Raw genomic sequence first — 17,425 nt, forward strand, 5'->3', positions numbered from 1 at the left:
CTCTGTAAGAAAGTGGTAAGAGAAATACAGAATCAATTCCCTGGGAGCTGGCATATAGGGTGCTAATCATATACTCTCCACTATAGTGTTCAGTACTAATGTGATGCTACTCAGTAAGATCATACAGAACTTTGAGGTTCGGTGTCAGTAACATGCTGATGATACCTATACATGTATCCTTGACCAAAGCCTCAGGGCTGCTGTCTTGATACTGGAGCATTACATGTATGCTGTAGGAGAAAATCCAATCTGGACAAGAGGAAGTGATGAAGGAGGAAAGAGCTGATCTCCAGACAGGGTAATTCTACAATCATTAGAATGGATCCCCATGGCTTCGATTTATGCTACGGTGGACCTCAAAGCTATACTGTCCCACCAAAAGAAATAAATAGAATTGGGAATTCATCTGCTGCCTCTTCCTCCCCCTACAACCCCCTTCATCCTAAACACCAATCCAGGTCTGTCCCCAGCCCTCCCAAGCTCCCCCACACTCCTACCATTGCTTCCCCACCAGGCCTGGCACCAGCTTTTCCAAGCCCCCACCACCACCAACCCAAACACCAAGCTGGGCCCAGCCGCCTCCCATCTGCTCTTAGTCCTTTGGAACTATTTTTTATTGTGGAAGCATGCACTTCCACTACAGACCTCACTTGGTTCTTTTTGTGAGACAGAGTATAGATCACCTTTGAAGGCAACTTGGAAACATAATTTAGTGCAAAATGTAGGTGTGTCACTATTGACAGCAAGTAGTAAATTTATCATACTATTTTGAAGACAGTTCATTTCTGAATTCAATTAAAAGAGATGATTTTGATCTTTAAAGCCCTTAATAGTTGAGTCCCATATACCTGTTGGGACTGCCCTCCTGATATGAGCCCTCAAGATCACTATACTAATTGCAACAAGGTCTGCTGGCCATCCAAAGCCAAGGTCAATGAGGAGTGTTTCTGCTGAGCTTGAGATTTTCCAGTGGTGGCCTAGTCCATCAGAATAAGTTGTCAAAACAAATATGAGCAACACTGTCCCGTATCAATGTTTGGAAAATACTGCCTGTCTGCCCTTTTTGAAAGGCTTTTTAGTTATTCATTGTTATTTATTGTGACTTTTGTTTGTTGGCCCTGTTATTCAGTGTATTTTTATCTAATTATTTCAATATCTCTTGAGTTTCTCTTACTAAGAGTATTCATGTGAACCCCAGTGTTGTTGTTGTTTTCAGAAAAGCAGTATGAAATGCCTATAATAAATGAATAATGAATAAATGAATAATGAAGTGGAAGGCGCTTTACCTAGCCTTTTATCCCTTTTTTTCTTGTGTAATTGTTGATACTTTAGTTATGGAGAGGCGCACTTGGGTCCCCAAGAGGGAATGTGAAATAAACTGTGTTCCTAGGTCCAATATTGTAGTGTTGGGGAGTCCATGGAGACTAAATACTTGGTGAAGGTTCAGTACAGCCATCTCACAAGCAGAAGGCAGTCCTGTTCATGAAGTGAAATGTGCCATTTTGAGGAGCAGGTCCATGACAACTAGTATGCTGGTGTGTCCCTTAGATGCTGTATCTTCATGATAGAGTCCATGGACATGGTGTGCTAAGAACTGACAAAGATTGGTAATGACTGTAATAACTCTGTAGGTTTTCTGGACTGGGTTTTAGCCTGTCTACAGATGTCACAGGAAGTAATGGACCAGGCCATGTCCTCCCTTACCTAGGGCCACCAGAATTCCCATGACAGAAAGTGCAATGTCTTCTGGTAGCCAAAGTATCCTGCAGGCATGGATTCATAAACTAACCATGGTATGTTCCCTTATACCAACACTGGTGGGACATAGATCCAGACCCAATAAGTCAGGATGCTGTGGTGACTATAAAGTCCTGAAAGGACTGTCTCATGTGGGGTCTCCAGTGTCTGTAGCTGTTTTCAGGCATAGGGGTCCAATTACTGCAGCTCCTGAATCCATTTCTGAGCATGTTTCTGGGCTGGATGGTGGTGAAGCTCTCTAGTGGCAGAATGCTTCTTTGCTGGACAGTGTTCAGTACTCAGGTTTCCAAGAGTGTCTGTTCTTTTGTTCTGAGAATTGAGAATGTATGTGATGGCAAAATTGAAGCCGAAGAAGAACAAGCACCACCAAATCTGTTGTTTGTTTTAGTGGTGGGCTGTCTTTGGTTGCTCTAAGTTACAGAGGTCTGTCCAGACCTGCATGGAATGCCAGGCACCCTCAAAATGTTGTCTCTAGCCTTCAAAGGTGACCTTGATGGCCAACAACTCCTTCTCCCAAATGGTATAGTTGCTCTCAGGGATGGTGACTGAGTTGTCTTGAATAATAGGCACATGGTTGCAAAACCCCATCAGATGGGCCCAATTGTAGTAGTGTGGCACCAACTGCTCTGCTGGAGGTGTCTGCTTCCATTGAAGAAAAATAGGTTTAGATCTGGAAAGTACAGGAACAGTGCAGTCGTGAACCAATGTTTTGATTGCTGAAACAGTTCCTGAGCTTCAACTATCTAATGGAATGGCTCCTGTAGGCTCAGCAGGCAGATATGGGTACAGTGAGGTATGCAGACTGTGGCATGAACTGATAAGAACATAAGAACATAAGAACTAGCCTGTGGATCAGACCAGAGTCCATCTAGTCCAGCATTCTGCTACTCGCAGTGGCCCACCAGGTGCCTTTGGGAGCTCACATGCAGGATGTGAAAGCAATGGCCTTCTGCTGCTGCTGCTGCTCCTGAGCACCTGGTCTGCTAAAGCATTTGCAATCTGAGATCAAGGAGGATCAAGATTGGTAGCCATAAATTGACTTCTCCATAAATCTGTCCAAGCCCTTTTTAAAGCTATCCAGGTTAGTGGCCATCACCACCTCCTGTAGCAGCATATTCCAAACACCAATCACACGTTGCGTGAAGAAGTGTTTCCTTTTATTAGTCCTAATTCTTCCCCCCAGCATTTTCAATAAATGCCCCCTGGTTCTAGTATTGTGAGAAAGAGAGAAAAATTTTAACTGATGATAAAAACTGGCAAATCCAATGAATTACTGCACATCTTTGCAGTTCTCGAGAGGCTGCCAAGACAGCACTGCCTCAGCCTTCTGGAGGTCCACCAAGTTGCCACAGGATGTAATGCAATGTCCCAAGAAATCAACCACTGAGAGTCCAATTCATACTTGTCCAGCTTTGTGTATAGGCCGTGCTGCCATAATCACTGAAGAACCATTTGCACACAATCCACATGCCTGGCTGGGTTGTAGGAATGTATCAGAATGTTGTCCAGGTAAATTATAATGAAGCAGTCAAGTAAGTCCCTAAAGATGTCATTTGTTAGTTGATGGAAGACTGCTGATGACCCAACCCAACCCAAATGGCATGACAAGATATTTGTACTGGCCATACTGCACGGCAAACACCTTTTTCCATTCATTCCCTGGCCTTATATGAACCAACCTGTAGGCACCATGAAGATTCAGCTTGATGAACCATTGAGCCCACACACACACACACCCCACCCCAGAGATGACTGAACAACTGTGATACATGGGGCAAAGGGTACCAATCATGAATCATAATCCAGTTGAGCACCCAATAGCTGTTGCATAACCTCACCTGCTTTTCTCCTTTAAGAGCTGGACAGGAGCTGAAGTAGGTCAGGTGGAAGGGCGAATGAACCTCCTTTTGAGTTTTTTTTGCCAAGAAATCCCAAACAGACATCAGTTCCAGGTCAGAGAGCAGGTACAGACAACCTGCTGCCAGGGGGTGGGGGGTGGGGCCACTGAGAATCAGGTTAATGATGCAGTCATGGGGCAAATAGTATGGTAACTGACCAGTCCCTCTTTCTTGAAAGACATCCCTGAAGTCAGTGAATTCCAAGGGGAGAGTGGGTCCTTCTGACAGGGTATAGACTGTCCCTAGTGGAGCTGGATGGGTGCATAGGTGGTGGAAGCACAGTTCTAAGCTGTCCCAGTCAATGATGGGATTGTGGAGGACCAGCCAGGAAGGTGTGGGTTTGGGCTGCACCAGAATCTCATGCTGGGACATGAACTGGACGTCAATAAAATAGCAGGAGGCTTCAGAATCCACCTAGGCATGTACATACAGCCCTCAACCATACTGGAGTTGTTGTTTTACTGGAACCAAGAAGTGCCCGATCCTGGGGGTGCAGGGGAGAACCACTGGAGTTCACAACAAGCAGCATAACCTATGCAAAACCTGAAGCTGGGTGTTTGCCTGGGGCACCTGAGCTCCAGTTTTCCCTGGATAGAGGCAGGTATAGTGGCCTGCACCTCCACAGTAAAGGCACAAGTTCAGAGTCCAAAGTCAATTCTTCTCTTGCTCCAACAGGCACAGCTGGATTCCCCCCAAATGCATAGGTTCCTCCTCAACCAGTGTTGGAGTTTCCAGCAGCCAGGGATCGGCGAACACAGCAGGGGGCTGATGGAATACGGGATGCAATCAGGCGGTTCTCCACATCTGTCTTCAGCCTTCCAGTCATTCATCTATCTTCTGACATAACAGGATTAGTGTCTGCAGGGATACAGAGTAGTCCACCCTGGCCAATTCATCCAATACTTCCTCAGATAAGCCTTCCTGGAGCTTGCCTATCAGTGCGGCTTCATTCCAAGGCCATCAACTGAAACTCTATGATCGAAGTGGTCACAGTCTCCCTTTTGGTTTGGATGCCTGGTGCAATGGTTTCCCTTTGCAACCTGTTGCGGGTTAGCAAATGTAGCTTCTAAGTGCACTTCACAAATTTGATAGCCATGCAGTAAGGGTGACTGGCCAACCAGCAGGGAAGTAGCCCACTTGGCAGCCTGTCCCTTTAACAAGCTGATGACAAAGTCAGCCTTCACCTGGTCAAAAGGAAAGTCAGAAATTGTTCAAGGTCATCTCTGAACGCCTTGGACAGTGCAACTGGGCACTTCACCAGTGCAACCACTGCTGCTATGACTGGCTGTTGCTGTTGGAGAGTAGCCAGAGCTTGTGTCACCTGTGCAACCTGAGCTTGTAGCATTCGCAGCTGTGTAGCAAGGTTTCTCCAGCCAGGATTGTGAAAAGGTGTAGGGGTAAGAATAAATTGTAATAGACCAGCACTCACCAGTCAAGGTTGGAGATAGTTGTCAAAGGATACAGCAGTTTAATGCACACTTAAGATCACAATGCACCAAGTACAGATATATACAAGTATAGCAAACCAAGTCCAAGTCCAAAACCAAGGACAAAACAGAAATGCAGCAAGAGGAACAAAAGCAAGGGCTTCCAAGTCAGAAGCAAGTACAGGGTCTAAAACAAGGTCAAAGCAGGAAGTGAAAAGAACACTAAGTGTGGCTTTCAGAAAACAACGTTGCTGTCACAACAGTCTGGTTTCCAGCCCCTTATATACCCAATCCACCAGTGCAAAACCCCATGCAGCTGTGTTGCTTCACTATGGCTTCTGCAAAGACTTCTCATTGAGGCCAATTCACCCCAGAGCAGCTAGTCTGCTGCTGTGTCTTCTCTCCTGTAAGCTAGCATGCTGCTTCCTCCATCATTGCTCCTGGGGCACAGGGTGTGTGAGAGATAACTGTGCCTCTCCCAGCTTGGTTGCAGGAGTCTGGGGAGTCTGGCTGTAGCTCCCAGTCTGTCTGAGCCTCTGGGCCTGGTTCAGCAGGCACCACTGGAGGCTCAGACTCTGGGTCTGCAAGCATTGCCTGGGACTGTGGGACCAAACCTTTGCACTCTCCCACAACTGAGTCCTCACCTGAGGAGTCCCCAGCTATGCTGCGCTGGGTCATAACAGGGAGCAGCACCACCCCTGGCCACTGAAATCCTCTGAAATGGACTCTTAGAAGTGAAATTATAAATATGAAAAAGAATAATAGATTTTAAATTGCCCTATAGTCCCCACCAAATCATTATAATTTAGTGGCATGTCATAAATGTTAAAGAGAGAGAAGGTTCACCATCCTTTGAAACACAAACGATATCTGTTTATTATGTTCATATGTCCTTCTTCCACCATGACACTCAGCTAGGGCTGCCAACCTCCATGTGGTGGCTGGAGATCTGAAATTGATCTCCAGGTGATAGAGATCAGCTCGCTTGGATAAGTACCACTTTGGAAAGTGGACTCTATGACATTTTACTCCATTGAAGTCCCTCCCCTCCCCAAATCCCAACATCCTCAGGGTCCACCCTGACAATCTCACGGTATTTTCCTATCTGAAGCTGGCAACCCTACACTCAACACAGCATACAGAGAGTTGCAGGTGATTTCCCAGGCAGGCACTGACTCGATCCAGACTTGCCTAATTTGAGTAAAGCTGCATTATCCTGTGCTTTCAAACTATTATTTGGGATCTCTGAGAAATGAATCACCTTCAGAAATGATGGCAGGAGATTAGATAGTTTTTGAAATCTATATGGGGGTGTATTTATTAATCATTCTTGAGTGTAGAACGAGAAAATTATGGCCATGCTAAAGCTCTGCACTCATCAAAGACTGAATTAATTTCATTTTAAATCCTCTGTGAAATCTGTTTAAAAACAAAGTGGAGAAATCCTCCAGGACTAACAATAATTTAAAGATGATTTTTTAAAAAATGTAGAAATCCCTTATTTTCGAGTAAAGGATGAATGTACCCAAGGTTTTCACTACTCTCAGCTTCTTACTCTATGAAGAAAAGTGGCTTTCTCAAAAAAAATTCTCAGAGTTTTAAGCATAAATTAACAGTGCTTCAGATCTAGCCAAATTACTATATTAATTGCTTTACTGTTTCTGTGAAATCTTCAAACAGCCTAATTCAGTTAAATCCCAACCTGTGTGCTACTTGCCAAGAGAGAACAGCTAGAGTATCACGGGAAATATACCTTTAAAAAGCAAAGATTTCTGTGAGCCGAAGTGTCCACTCACAAAGCAGGCTTCAGTCCTGTTGTCTTTGTATGATTTACTGTTTTGGCCTCACGTCCCTTCAATCAGCCCATGCCAGGAGGTAGCATTCTATTGTACCTTTTCATCACTCTGATCACAAAGATGCAGCAGAGGCTCCTCTGAAGACAGAAGCATCTTGTTCTTTCACACTTGAAAAGAAACTTTCTCATGTAAATAAGTGAAAAAAAAATAAGGGGTGATTCCCCACGGGTGATTAATTGCATGATACTCACATGATAAATCACGCTTTTAATCAGAACTCCCCACCACAAGTGCCAAACACAGCTTCATCAAGGTTCTGGCATGTGTTCCCCCACCCTTATCACGCATTTTTTCAGAACCTGAATTGAAGTGCACCTTTTAGCCAATCAAGCACCAAAGCCGGTTCGGTGGGGAGAAATGGGTCAGACGCGTCTTATCGATCCCGCCCTTCGAGCCTTCCAGCCAATCAGAGCGCACTGGGCTGTGCGCCGAGCATGCGCAGGCTTTTTTTTCTGTGCACTGGGTGTGTCTATGTAGCAACGGAATAACATTACTACGAGACAATGATTCGTAAAAATTGTTCATGTGTGCCTACACAGCAGCATAAAAACAAAAATAAGAATATGAATTTTCAATCAGGGGCGGAGTAATGTTCTTGCTCCGACTGAATAACCAATCAAATTCCACCAACACAGCTATGTGGTTACATAGTTACGTAGCTGCATGTGAAAAAAAGGTCACGCCCCAACACAATGCAACAGCCAATCAGGACAAGGAGAACACACCCACCGAGCAGATCGCATGTTCGTGAGGAGTGTTACATTGCTTAAATCCTTGATAGACATCAAGGTCTTCAGTGGAGTGGGGAGGGAGAATGCATGATGAAAAGGTACTGTTTCTTTTGAAACCTGGATGTATCCGCCTTTAATTTCTCAGTGGAGATTCACCCAAGTGCGTCTTGACTATCAGAGATTAGGAAATGTTAGCTGAATACACATTTCTTGCAATTCAGTACAACAGTGTTCGATTTCAAAGTCTGATTTCTCAATGTAGTTTTATTCAGATGAGGGAAGGCCTTGTGAGATGCTGACAAATATTTCACTAAACTGAAAATTAAGCAAACTGAGAAGTTTCCCTGGTGGATTACATATAATCATGAACCAGTTTAGAACACTAAAGCAAAGCTGAATCAGGCAACTAATTGATCAAATATGAAGATACAACGTGCTTTAAATTTATTACCCAGATTTACTGTAGTGCTAAGATGCGGCATTTTGTAGTCCAATGCTCTCTCTTACCCACTGTAGTTTATTAGCTGCTTGCCTTCTTTGCGCTTGCAAAATCAGCAAATAATCTTTTTCCTAAGCAGATTTAGAGGTCTGTCATCCTGATGCAAAGTGGACCAAGTTGATGTGGAGGTCTGAGCCCAATATTGTGCCCAGATGTTCCTTCTGGATAACCACAGGACAAGTCCTGGAATTAAATTGGGCCGCAGCCCTTTATTGAGGCAGAAGGTGGTTATTGCAGGGTGCAGAATGACGCTCCCACAGAACTCCCAGACCAGCCACCCTGCCGCCTTGCACACCTTGCGGCATGCCAAATCCACTTTCTTCAGCTCCGAAGCATACCTCCAGCGAAGCCGTGGGAGCAGTCGCAAACAGAACATTTGGGTGCTGTGTGGTTTCTGGGCTGTATGGCCGTGTTCTAGCAGCATTCTCTCCTGACATTTCGCCTGCATCTGTGGCTGGCATCTTCAGAGGATCTGATGTTGGGAAAGCAAGTGGAGTATATATCTGTTGGAGTGTCCAGGGTGGGTGGAGAAACCTTGTCTGTGAGTAACAAAGAAGGCAACCAGGTCAATAGTTGAGGGCATCTGAATAGAAGTATGAGTAACAATGAAGACTATAGCATGGGCGTAACACTGCAGATAGCAAGGTCACTGGTGGGAGCATCTGAATAGAAGTATCCTGGCCTTTGTTTCTTTTGTCTATGATCATCCTGTGTTTGTGTGGAGCTGGTTAGACACTGTCTTGACTCTAGTATTTTTCAACACTGGCAGCCAAGTTCTGTTCATTTTCATAGTTTCTTCCTTCCTGTTAAAATTGTCCATGTGCTTATGGATTTCAATTGCTTCTCTGTGTAGTCTGACGTAGTGGCTTTCAGAGTGGTCCAGAATTTCTGTTTTTTCAAATAATATTCTATGTCCAGGTTGGTTTATCATGTGTTCTGCTATTGCTGATTTTTCTGGCTGAAATAGTCTGCAGTGCCTTTTGTGTTCTTTGATACGTGTCTGTGCGCTGCGTTTGGTGGTTCCTATGTAGACTTGTCCACAGCTGCATGGTATGCGATAGACTCCTGCAGTAGCTAAAGGATCCCTCTTATCCTTTGCTGAACGTAGCATCTGTAGCTGAACGTATCCCTCTTATCCTTTGCTGAACGTAGCATCTGTAGCTGAACGTAGCTCCATGCAGAAACAAAGGCCAGGATACTTCTATTCAGATGCTCCCACCAGTGACCTTGCTATCTGCAGTGTTACGCCCATGCTATAGTCTTCATTGTTACTCATACTTCTATTCAGATGCCCTCAACTATTGACCTGGTTGCCTTCTTTGTTACTCACAGACAAGGTTTCTCCACCCACCCTGGACACTCCAACAGATATATACTCCACTTGCTTTCCCAACATCAGATCCTCTGAAGATGCCAGCCACAGATGCAGGCGAAATGTCAGGAGAGAATGTTGCTAGAACACGGCCATACAGCCCAGAAACCACACAGCACCCAAGTGATTCCAGCCGTGAAAGCCTTCGACAATACAGCAAACAGAACAGTTTAACATCCAGAAGTACTTCCAGGACTTCATGGAGGCCGGCCACCATCTGCAAGGACAGCTTCAAGCCCTTCAAAGCTGGGAGGTCATTCTCACCCAGGTGAATGACAAGTCCCTGAGGTGCACCGAACCTCCCAAGAGGCATGGCTGGCAACAAGGCCTCCCAGTGCATCCCCTGCTGGCCGAGTCAAGCGACATCCACACCCTTGCCAAGGGCCAGATCTGTGCCCCAAGGGTTGAACACACATATATGCCAGCCCAGTGGACGTTACTATGCCCGATGATCTGTATCTGGGTCTGGCTTTCTTGCAACTCTGTGTAAAGCAAAACAGCATGTGAGATCCCACATTTATTGTGTCACCAGTGCCAATGACCCCACCACCGGGCTCCTTGTGCGATGAGGGCCAGTCCTTGACTGCATAGGAAGCCACTCCCATCCTGGGGAATGAATCCAGGCTCCATGCAGAAAACCCCTGTCCGCTGATGCCCCTAGCACACTGAGCCACCCAGGTCGTTCAACAGGCTACTGCTGAGCTGCATCAGTTGGACCCTGTGCTATGGGGCCCCAAGTCCGTCAGCCATAAGCCTAGCCACCAGGTGCCCAATGTGAGCCCAAAGAGGGAGTAAATCCGGGTGACTCACAGTAAGTCCATACACCAGCCGACGGGAAACCACCGTCTCAACCGTAGCAGCAAAGGCCATAAGCCCAGGAAGCCCTGCCGATACCCGTATAGGGCAGAGGGAAGGGGGGGAATCCACCCCAAGCTCCAAATGCCCCCCCCCAACAAACCTGGTGTATGCAAACGCCATGGGGGAAAATTGAGAGGGGCACTAATAAATTTGGGGGGTAGCCCAAACAAGCTCCCCTGTTCCCCCTGGGTCAGCGAGATCCTTGACTCGGGGATAACTGCACCACCCTTAAGCCTGCAATCGGGTAGGCACTTCACCTGCCCACCAGTCCTCCATGTGCCCTGAAGGCCATCGTGGGTCAGGATGAGACTCCCAGGCACCCCCCGTCAACTGAGACTCCTGCGGGCGTGAGGATCACACTTAAATGAGAGGTGGGGATACTTTACTAAAATGTACCAGTGAGTTAGAGAACTGCATATGTTTTCTCTGTTTCCCATTCAAAATAAATGGCAATTATCCAAAATGAAACCCCTGTCAGCTATGTGGTCTACCAAACACATGCCAGAGACTTTCAGTAGATGCTTTTGCTTGTCTCCTCCCACCCCTACCTTGTTTCTAGGAATGATGTCAAAAGTCCTTCATGTAATGGAAATGATGTGTCCTTAAGGAGGAAAGTCCCAGCAATGTATTTTGTTGAAGGTTTTCACAGCTGGAATCAACTGGCTGTTATAGGTTTTCCAGACTGTGCGGCTGTGGTCTGGTAGTTTTTGCTCCTAACAATTCACCCACATCAGAGGCATGTCACAGAAAAATGTGTTTCTGTGCCATGGAAAGAAACACATCTTACCATGACATGCCTCTGAAGATGCCAGCCGTGGATGCAGCCAAAAAGTTTGCAGCAAAAAACAACCAGACCATGGCACAAAGCCTAGAAAACCCAAAACAATCAGAAAACCCAGCACCTTCATTTTGCTTCTGCATACCTTTATTCCTTCATATTCCACTGGTTCAATGATGTCTTATTTTTGGTGTTGTGTAGTGAATATTACCGCCCCATCCTCTTTAATTTGTGTGTAGGGTAGCAGAGAATTTTTTTTCAAGGGCTGTATGTTCACGTTCATGTTCACAATTACCAAACAAATTTATGGAGGATATAGTAAAGAATGAGGAAAAAAGACAGATAGCTGCAACTGAAGTAAATAATTCTGAAAACTTCTTGTTTCTCTTTAAAAATCCACTTGAACAAAAAGTTTCAAAAGTCAGCAACAAAGGATTTTGTGATAGATTTTCTAAGTAATTGATCCTGTAATCAAATCTTCTATTGGAAAGGGGTAGGGTTGGTGGATCATCTCCAGTGATGTGTAAGTTTTTGCAATAAACTTTGTTCTTAAATATGTAAAACTTTGGTTAAAAGTTTTGAAAATTAGGATTCATTTTCACTCCCCTTCTTCCCTGCTTCTTTTCAGCTCCTTGTGGTCAAAATGAAACAAGAGAGGATGGTAAAATAATCCAGCTACCACCCTGCAAAACAGGAGCATGGATTGTTCCTGCCATTATGGCTTGCTACCTCTTGGTTGCAAACATCCTTCTAGTGAACTTACTCATTGCTGTCTTTAAGTAAGTTTTACAGCCCTGCATATATGGCTTTTAAAAAAAACTTTCAGCAACTTATAATATAACTGTTGTGCAAAGTAGTACTGAATGTGCAATGCCACTGTTTTCCATGCCACTGAAATAACACAAGAAATTTTCAACCCATACAGGATAACTCTGGGTGACCCCTCCCTCCTTACCATGCTGTGATAATCTCTCTTTTATATGAAGCAACGATGCTGGTGTTTGCAAAAGCCACTGCATGGGTGCTCTTAACTATTCAGGGTTTTCAAGTCACATTGGCCCCAGAGGAAAGAGAACTGTTTGTTCTTTACATTGCAATTTCAGAACCCAGTCAGAGTTGACAATATATATATGCATTGTATGGAATTGTACTTGCAAAACTTTATGAATACTTTTATTATTGTTCCAGTTCTTATGGCCTATTCTGATGGCCAGTGTATTCCTAAGATTTTAAAAGTGTTAAATTAAAAATGTAATGCCTGAACATGGCTGGATACTTGAAAACATCTCTTTTAGATAGGTATTTTGATCAGACAGTCAGGACTGGCTGAAGCTTCAAGTCTGTTGTATGCTCAGCTTTGTTTCCAGATACTGGGTTGGATCCAAACTAAGCTGGCAATTTCTTCCCTTCCCACTACAGCCCCCCTCCCCAATATTCCTCAGGGTACCCTGTCCCCCAGGAGCAGCATTTTGTGTAGTGAAGTAGGAAGAGGAAGGTAGAAAAGTTTTATTCCATCAAAGGAACATTACGTTTGGAGCCAACCCACTATGTGGAACTGGCCTAGCACTGCATATGAAATCTTAGAAGGTCCAGCTTCTTATCAGAGATCAATTTCTTCTTCTTTTCTTCTCCTAGCAATACATTTTTTGAAGTTAAATCCATATCAAACCAAGTATGGAAGTTTCAGAGGTATCAGCTTATTATGACATTCCATGAAAGACCAGTCTTACCCCCTCCTCTGATCATCTTCAGTCACATGACTATGATCTGTCAACATATATGCTGCAGGTGGAGAAAACATGACAGTGACCCAGATGAAACAGACTATGGTTTGAGTAAGTTTTACTCAGTTTATCCTTTGCCGATCTGTAAAAGGGAGAGAAACCTATTAAGATTTTCTTTGTTATCTCTAAATTTAAAGATTATCTAAGGATCATAACTGGGGCACTGGCATAAAAGGCTAAAGTATCATTAAAGAGAGATGTGTGGATACTGTGAATCACCAAAAAGACAAATAATATCAGACTAATCTGAGCCATCCAGATAAAAGCAAAAAAAGATAGCATGAAAAATATGGAAAAGAGAGAGAGGGGTACAAAAAGCCTGCAAAGAAAGGCACTGTAGACTTGAGGCAAGGGCTAGAAAAAAATAGAGGAAAACAGAGGAGGATGTTAAAAGAGAGAGAAGGCAGAGACTGGTATAGAGGTATGGAATTTTCTTATTCCGAGTTTTGTGGGTCCCCTACTTGTACTACCCAACTTTGAAGATATAGCGCTGCCTTGCAGAATCAGCCATTACTCTGGAAACCATATTTTCATGCATAAAGTTTGGTGTTATGAATTTGAAAATTACTGATTTTTTCAAAAAAAACCCCATTAAAGTTGGCAGCACCTTGTGAAGTCTTATGAGGATTGTTAATTTTTCATAAACTACTGGTTTATCATTGCCTGCTATGCTTTGTACAGAACTTTTTATAACAGATGATGAACTGAAGAAAGTTCATGACTTTGAGGAGCAATGCATAGAAGAATATTTCAGAGAGAAAGACGATAGATTCAATTCTTCCAATGATGAAAGAATCCGTGTTACATCTGAAAGGTACCTTGCTTTTTATTTTCTATAAAGAGTATAGTTTGAATTTGTCACTCTTAGCTATTTGAAAACTCCTACTATTTTCTATTATTTTCACTCCTAGCATTTCCTACTATTTGGGAAAGGAAAAGGTTTTTTAAAAAATATTTTTATTGGAGATTTAAAAGGAGTGTTATACAGAGTTGTAGCAAACAACTTAGAATGCCATTCACACAATATTTTCTATAATGGTCCAAAGGTCTTGAGGCTCTGTTGTTTGAGAAAAGGAAGCTAAGGAAAGGGGAAGAAAGGGATAAGAGTGAGAGAGTTTACATAAAATCGTAACATCTCGCAAAACCTAAATAAAGAAGAGAGATAGGGAAGACAAGGAAGGAATAAGAGAAAGAAGAAAAAGAGAGTTTAAGACAAATTAATATTAATAACTAAAATCCAAGAGAAAGAAAAAAACATAAAATTCACGCATTGCGTTTTAACCAGATAATTAATTCCAACTTGGCTTCTTGGCCTTTACGAGATTTACATTTTTTTTCTTGGGTTCACCTTGTTCATATTAAGTCTTTGGACTTAACCGTCCATACATTTGTGTCACCTTTTAAATCAGGGCTACAATTGGTGTAATACCCAGTAAGTTTGCGTAAGGGCTGCTGCAGAACTTAGTTTCAGCAACCATTTAACATATGGTTCTAACAATACAATTCTAACAAAATAAAAATAATTGTTTTATCATCTCTTTGACAAGTATTGATCCAGAGGTTTCCACGTCGAATCATATTTTTTCCTGGTTATTCCTTTTATGATGGAAGATAATCTGTCCGTATTTCTTAATTCTAGTACAGTGTCCAACCAGTCTTTGCATCTTGGGCTTTTGGTATTTTTCCACTTTCTCGCTACCTGTAGTCTCACAGCCATGGAAAGATTAAAAAATAGATTAATATTGGATGGGGCTATATTGTCCTGAAATATTCCCAAAATATAGTTTTCTGGGAGCATCTGGAATTTGTGTCCCAGAATCACTTGTCAAATCTTGTGAATTTTTTTTCCAATATTTTTTAAGTTTGGGGCATGACCACCACATATGAAAGTATGTACCCTGGCTTTTCCCACAGTTCCAACATAATGGTGAATGTTTTTTATCCATATGAGCTAATTTTTGTGGTGTTATATACCATCTGTGGAATATTTTTTGGTAATTTTCTTTTAAGTCCATACAGAGGGTGCATCTGTTGGCCCTTTTCCAAGCTTCCTCCCACTTTTCATAATAGATGTTTTTACCTAGATCCTGCCCCCGTTTAACTATTACATCTTTTATAGTTCATGCTCCAAATCTATCTGGAGCAGGAATTTATAAATTCTACTGATCAATTTTTTATCATTTATGTCCCATATTAGTTCGTCGAAACTGTTATGAGCTTTTTCATTTTGCATATCTTTTGAGAATTTTTCTTTTAACTGTAAATACAAGAACCAGTGACAGTCTTCAGCACCAATTTTTATTAAGTTTCTTGGTTTAAGGGTCGGTTTGCTATTATCCCATAAAAGGGTATCAGAATATCTTAACCAAAGTCTATCATCTTTGCCCTGGTACCCTTGTAAAGCTTCATGCCTTGAAACCCAAACTGAAGTTTTTAAGTAAAGTTACATCTTATATTTATTCCAGGTATTTAATAGTGATTTTCTTATTATATGATCGTTAAAGTTGTTAATTGTTTTTTCTTATTTGGCCACAAATAGTCATGCCACCCCCAGGCATTTTCTCGTCCCTCTAATTTTAACATTTGCTCAATTTCTAAGGATATCCATTCCTTAATCCATGTTAAGGCACATGAATCATGATAAAGCTTGAGGTCAGGGAGAGTAAGACCTCCTTTCTCTTTTGTATCAATTAGAGATGAATATTTAATTCTAGCTTTTTTTCCATATAAATTGTAATATTGTCCGTCTCCAATTCTGAAAAGTTTTAGCTGTTATAATAATTGGTATGTTTTGGAAAAGATACAACATCCTTGGTAGCACCATCATTTTAATTAGGACTATTCGACCCATTAACGTAATTGATAATTTTTCCCACCTTTTAAGATCTGCTTTAATTTCGTTCCAAATTTTTTCATAGTTGTTAGAATAGAGGTTCCTGTTTGATTTTTCTAAGACTATTCCTAGGTATTTTACCTTATTGGCAATTTGAATTCCTGTTTGGGTGGTTAGATCTTGCATTCTTTCTCTGGATAAATTTTAATGAGTATTCTGGTTTTATTTTTGTTAAGTTTAAAGCCTGCTAACTGTCCATATTTGGATATAGTTTATAATAATGGATTCAGCAAATTCTCAGGGTTGTTTACCAAAAGGACCACATCATCTGCTTAAGCTTGTAGTTTAATTTTATTATGTCCCACTTTAAGACTGTCCAAAGTTTTATCATTTCTTATTGTATTCAGTAGAACTTCTAGGACAATATTAAATAGCAAAGGCGTAATAGGACACCCATGTCTTGTCCCTTTCTCTACATTAAAGCTTTCTGTCAGTTTTCCATTGATTTTCAGTTTGGCGTTTTGGTTTCTATACACACCCTCTATTGCATTTAAGGAGGAGTCCCCGACTTTCATTTTAATTAACAGCGATTTCATAAGGTCCCAGTTGACAGTGTCAAACGCCTTTTCAGCGTCAACAAACATCATTGCAAACGTATCACCTGGAGTTTTCCTCAATTTTTCTATAATATTTATCACTGTCCTGACATTTTTTGAACCCTTTCTTCCTGGGATAAAACCTGCTTGGTCACCATTTATATAATCTTGAGTTATAATTTGCAGTCTTTTAGCCAAGATGGCCATAAGAATTTTGTAATCATTATTAACGAGTTCTATTGGTCGAAAATCACTGGTTTGAGGAATCTAGGTTTTTTGTAATATGGGTTTCCTCCCAGGATGTTGGTATTATGCTTTCCCTTAATATATTATGATAGATTTTTGTTAATTGAGGTGCTAGGATGTCTAAAAATGTTTTATAGTATAATATAGAAAGTCCGCCTGGTCCTGGTGCTGTGCCCTTTTTAGCGTTTTTAATTGCCCAGATTATTTCTTGTGTTGTAATTATATTGTTTAATCTTTCTCTTTGTTCTTCAGTGAAGTTCAATATTTTGCTGTTGTCTAAATAACTTGTAATCTTTTCTTTGGGAGTAGTGTCTTGTTTGTATAGCTTTAAGAAATAATCCCTTAGCTCTTTTGAGATTCTGTCTGGGTCTGACACTATTTCCTCTTTTATTTTTATTTTATTTATAATTCTGGAATCTTTCTCTTTTTTAATCTGAGTCACCAGCCATTTTCCTGGCTTATTAGCCTGAACGAAATATTTCTGTTTTACAAATTTTAAATTACCTGCTATTTTTTCCCATATATTATTTTGTAATTCTTTTCTTTTGTGATCTAATTGTTCCTTAAGTTGTCTGTTTCTGGGTTTTCTTTGCAACTGTTTCTCCAGGTTTTTTAAGACCACTGAATTTTCTGTCTCCTTTATTTTCCCTTTTTTCATGGTGCTCTCCTGAAAAGGAAAAGGTTTTAATGCATTTATTTTACTTAAATGCATTGCAATAAAACGTGCACTTAAGAAAATGAGGTAAACCCTATCTGAAAATTCACAACAAATTATTTCTGCTGAAAATG

At 41.9% G+C, this 17,425-nt stretch overlaps 1 protein-coding gene across 3 annotated transcripts in view; it reads left to right on the top strand.

Annotated features, from left to right (window-relative positions):
* TRPM3 (transient receptor potential cation channel subfamily M member 3) overlaps window positions 1-17,425 on the top strand; it is a 305,116-nt gene that overhangs the window by 276,202 nt on the left and 11,489 nt on the right. For all 3 annotated transcript variants that reach the window (XM_048503482.1, XM_048503483.1, XM_048503484.1), the window contains 3 exons: window positions 11,806-11,956; window positions 12,813-13,012; window positions 13,643-13,775. In XM_048503482.1, coding sequence (XP_048359439.1) covers window positions 11,806-11,956; window positions 12,813-13,012; window positions 13,643-13,775 — 484 coding nt within the window. The remainder of the gene's footprint in view (window positions 1-11,805; window positions 11,957-12,812; window positions 13,013-13,642; window positions 13,776-17,425) is intronic.

This window comes from Sphaerodactylus townsendi, linkage group LG07 (assembly GCF_021028975.2).
Source record: "Sphaerodactylus townsendi isolate TG3544 linkage group LG07, MPM_Stown_v2.3, whole genome shotgun sequence".
NCBI lineage: Eukaryota > Metazoa > Chordata > Lepidosauria > Squamata > Sphaerodactylidae > Sphaerodactylus > Sphaerodactylus townsendi.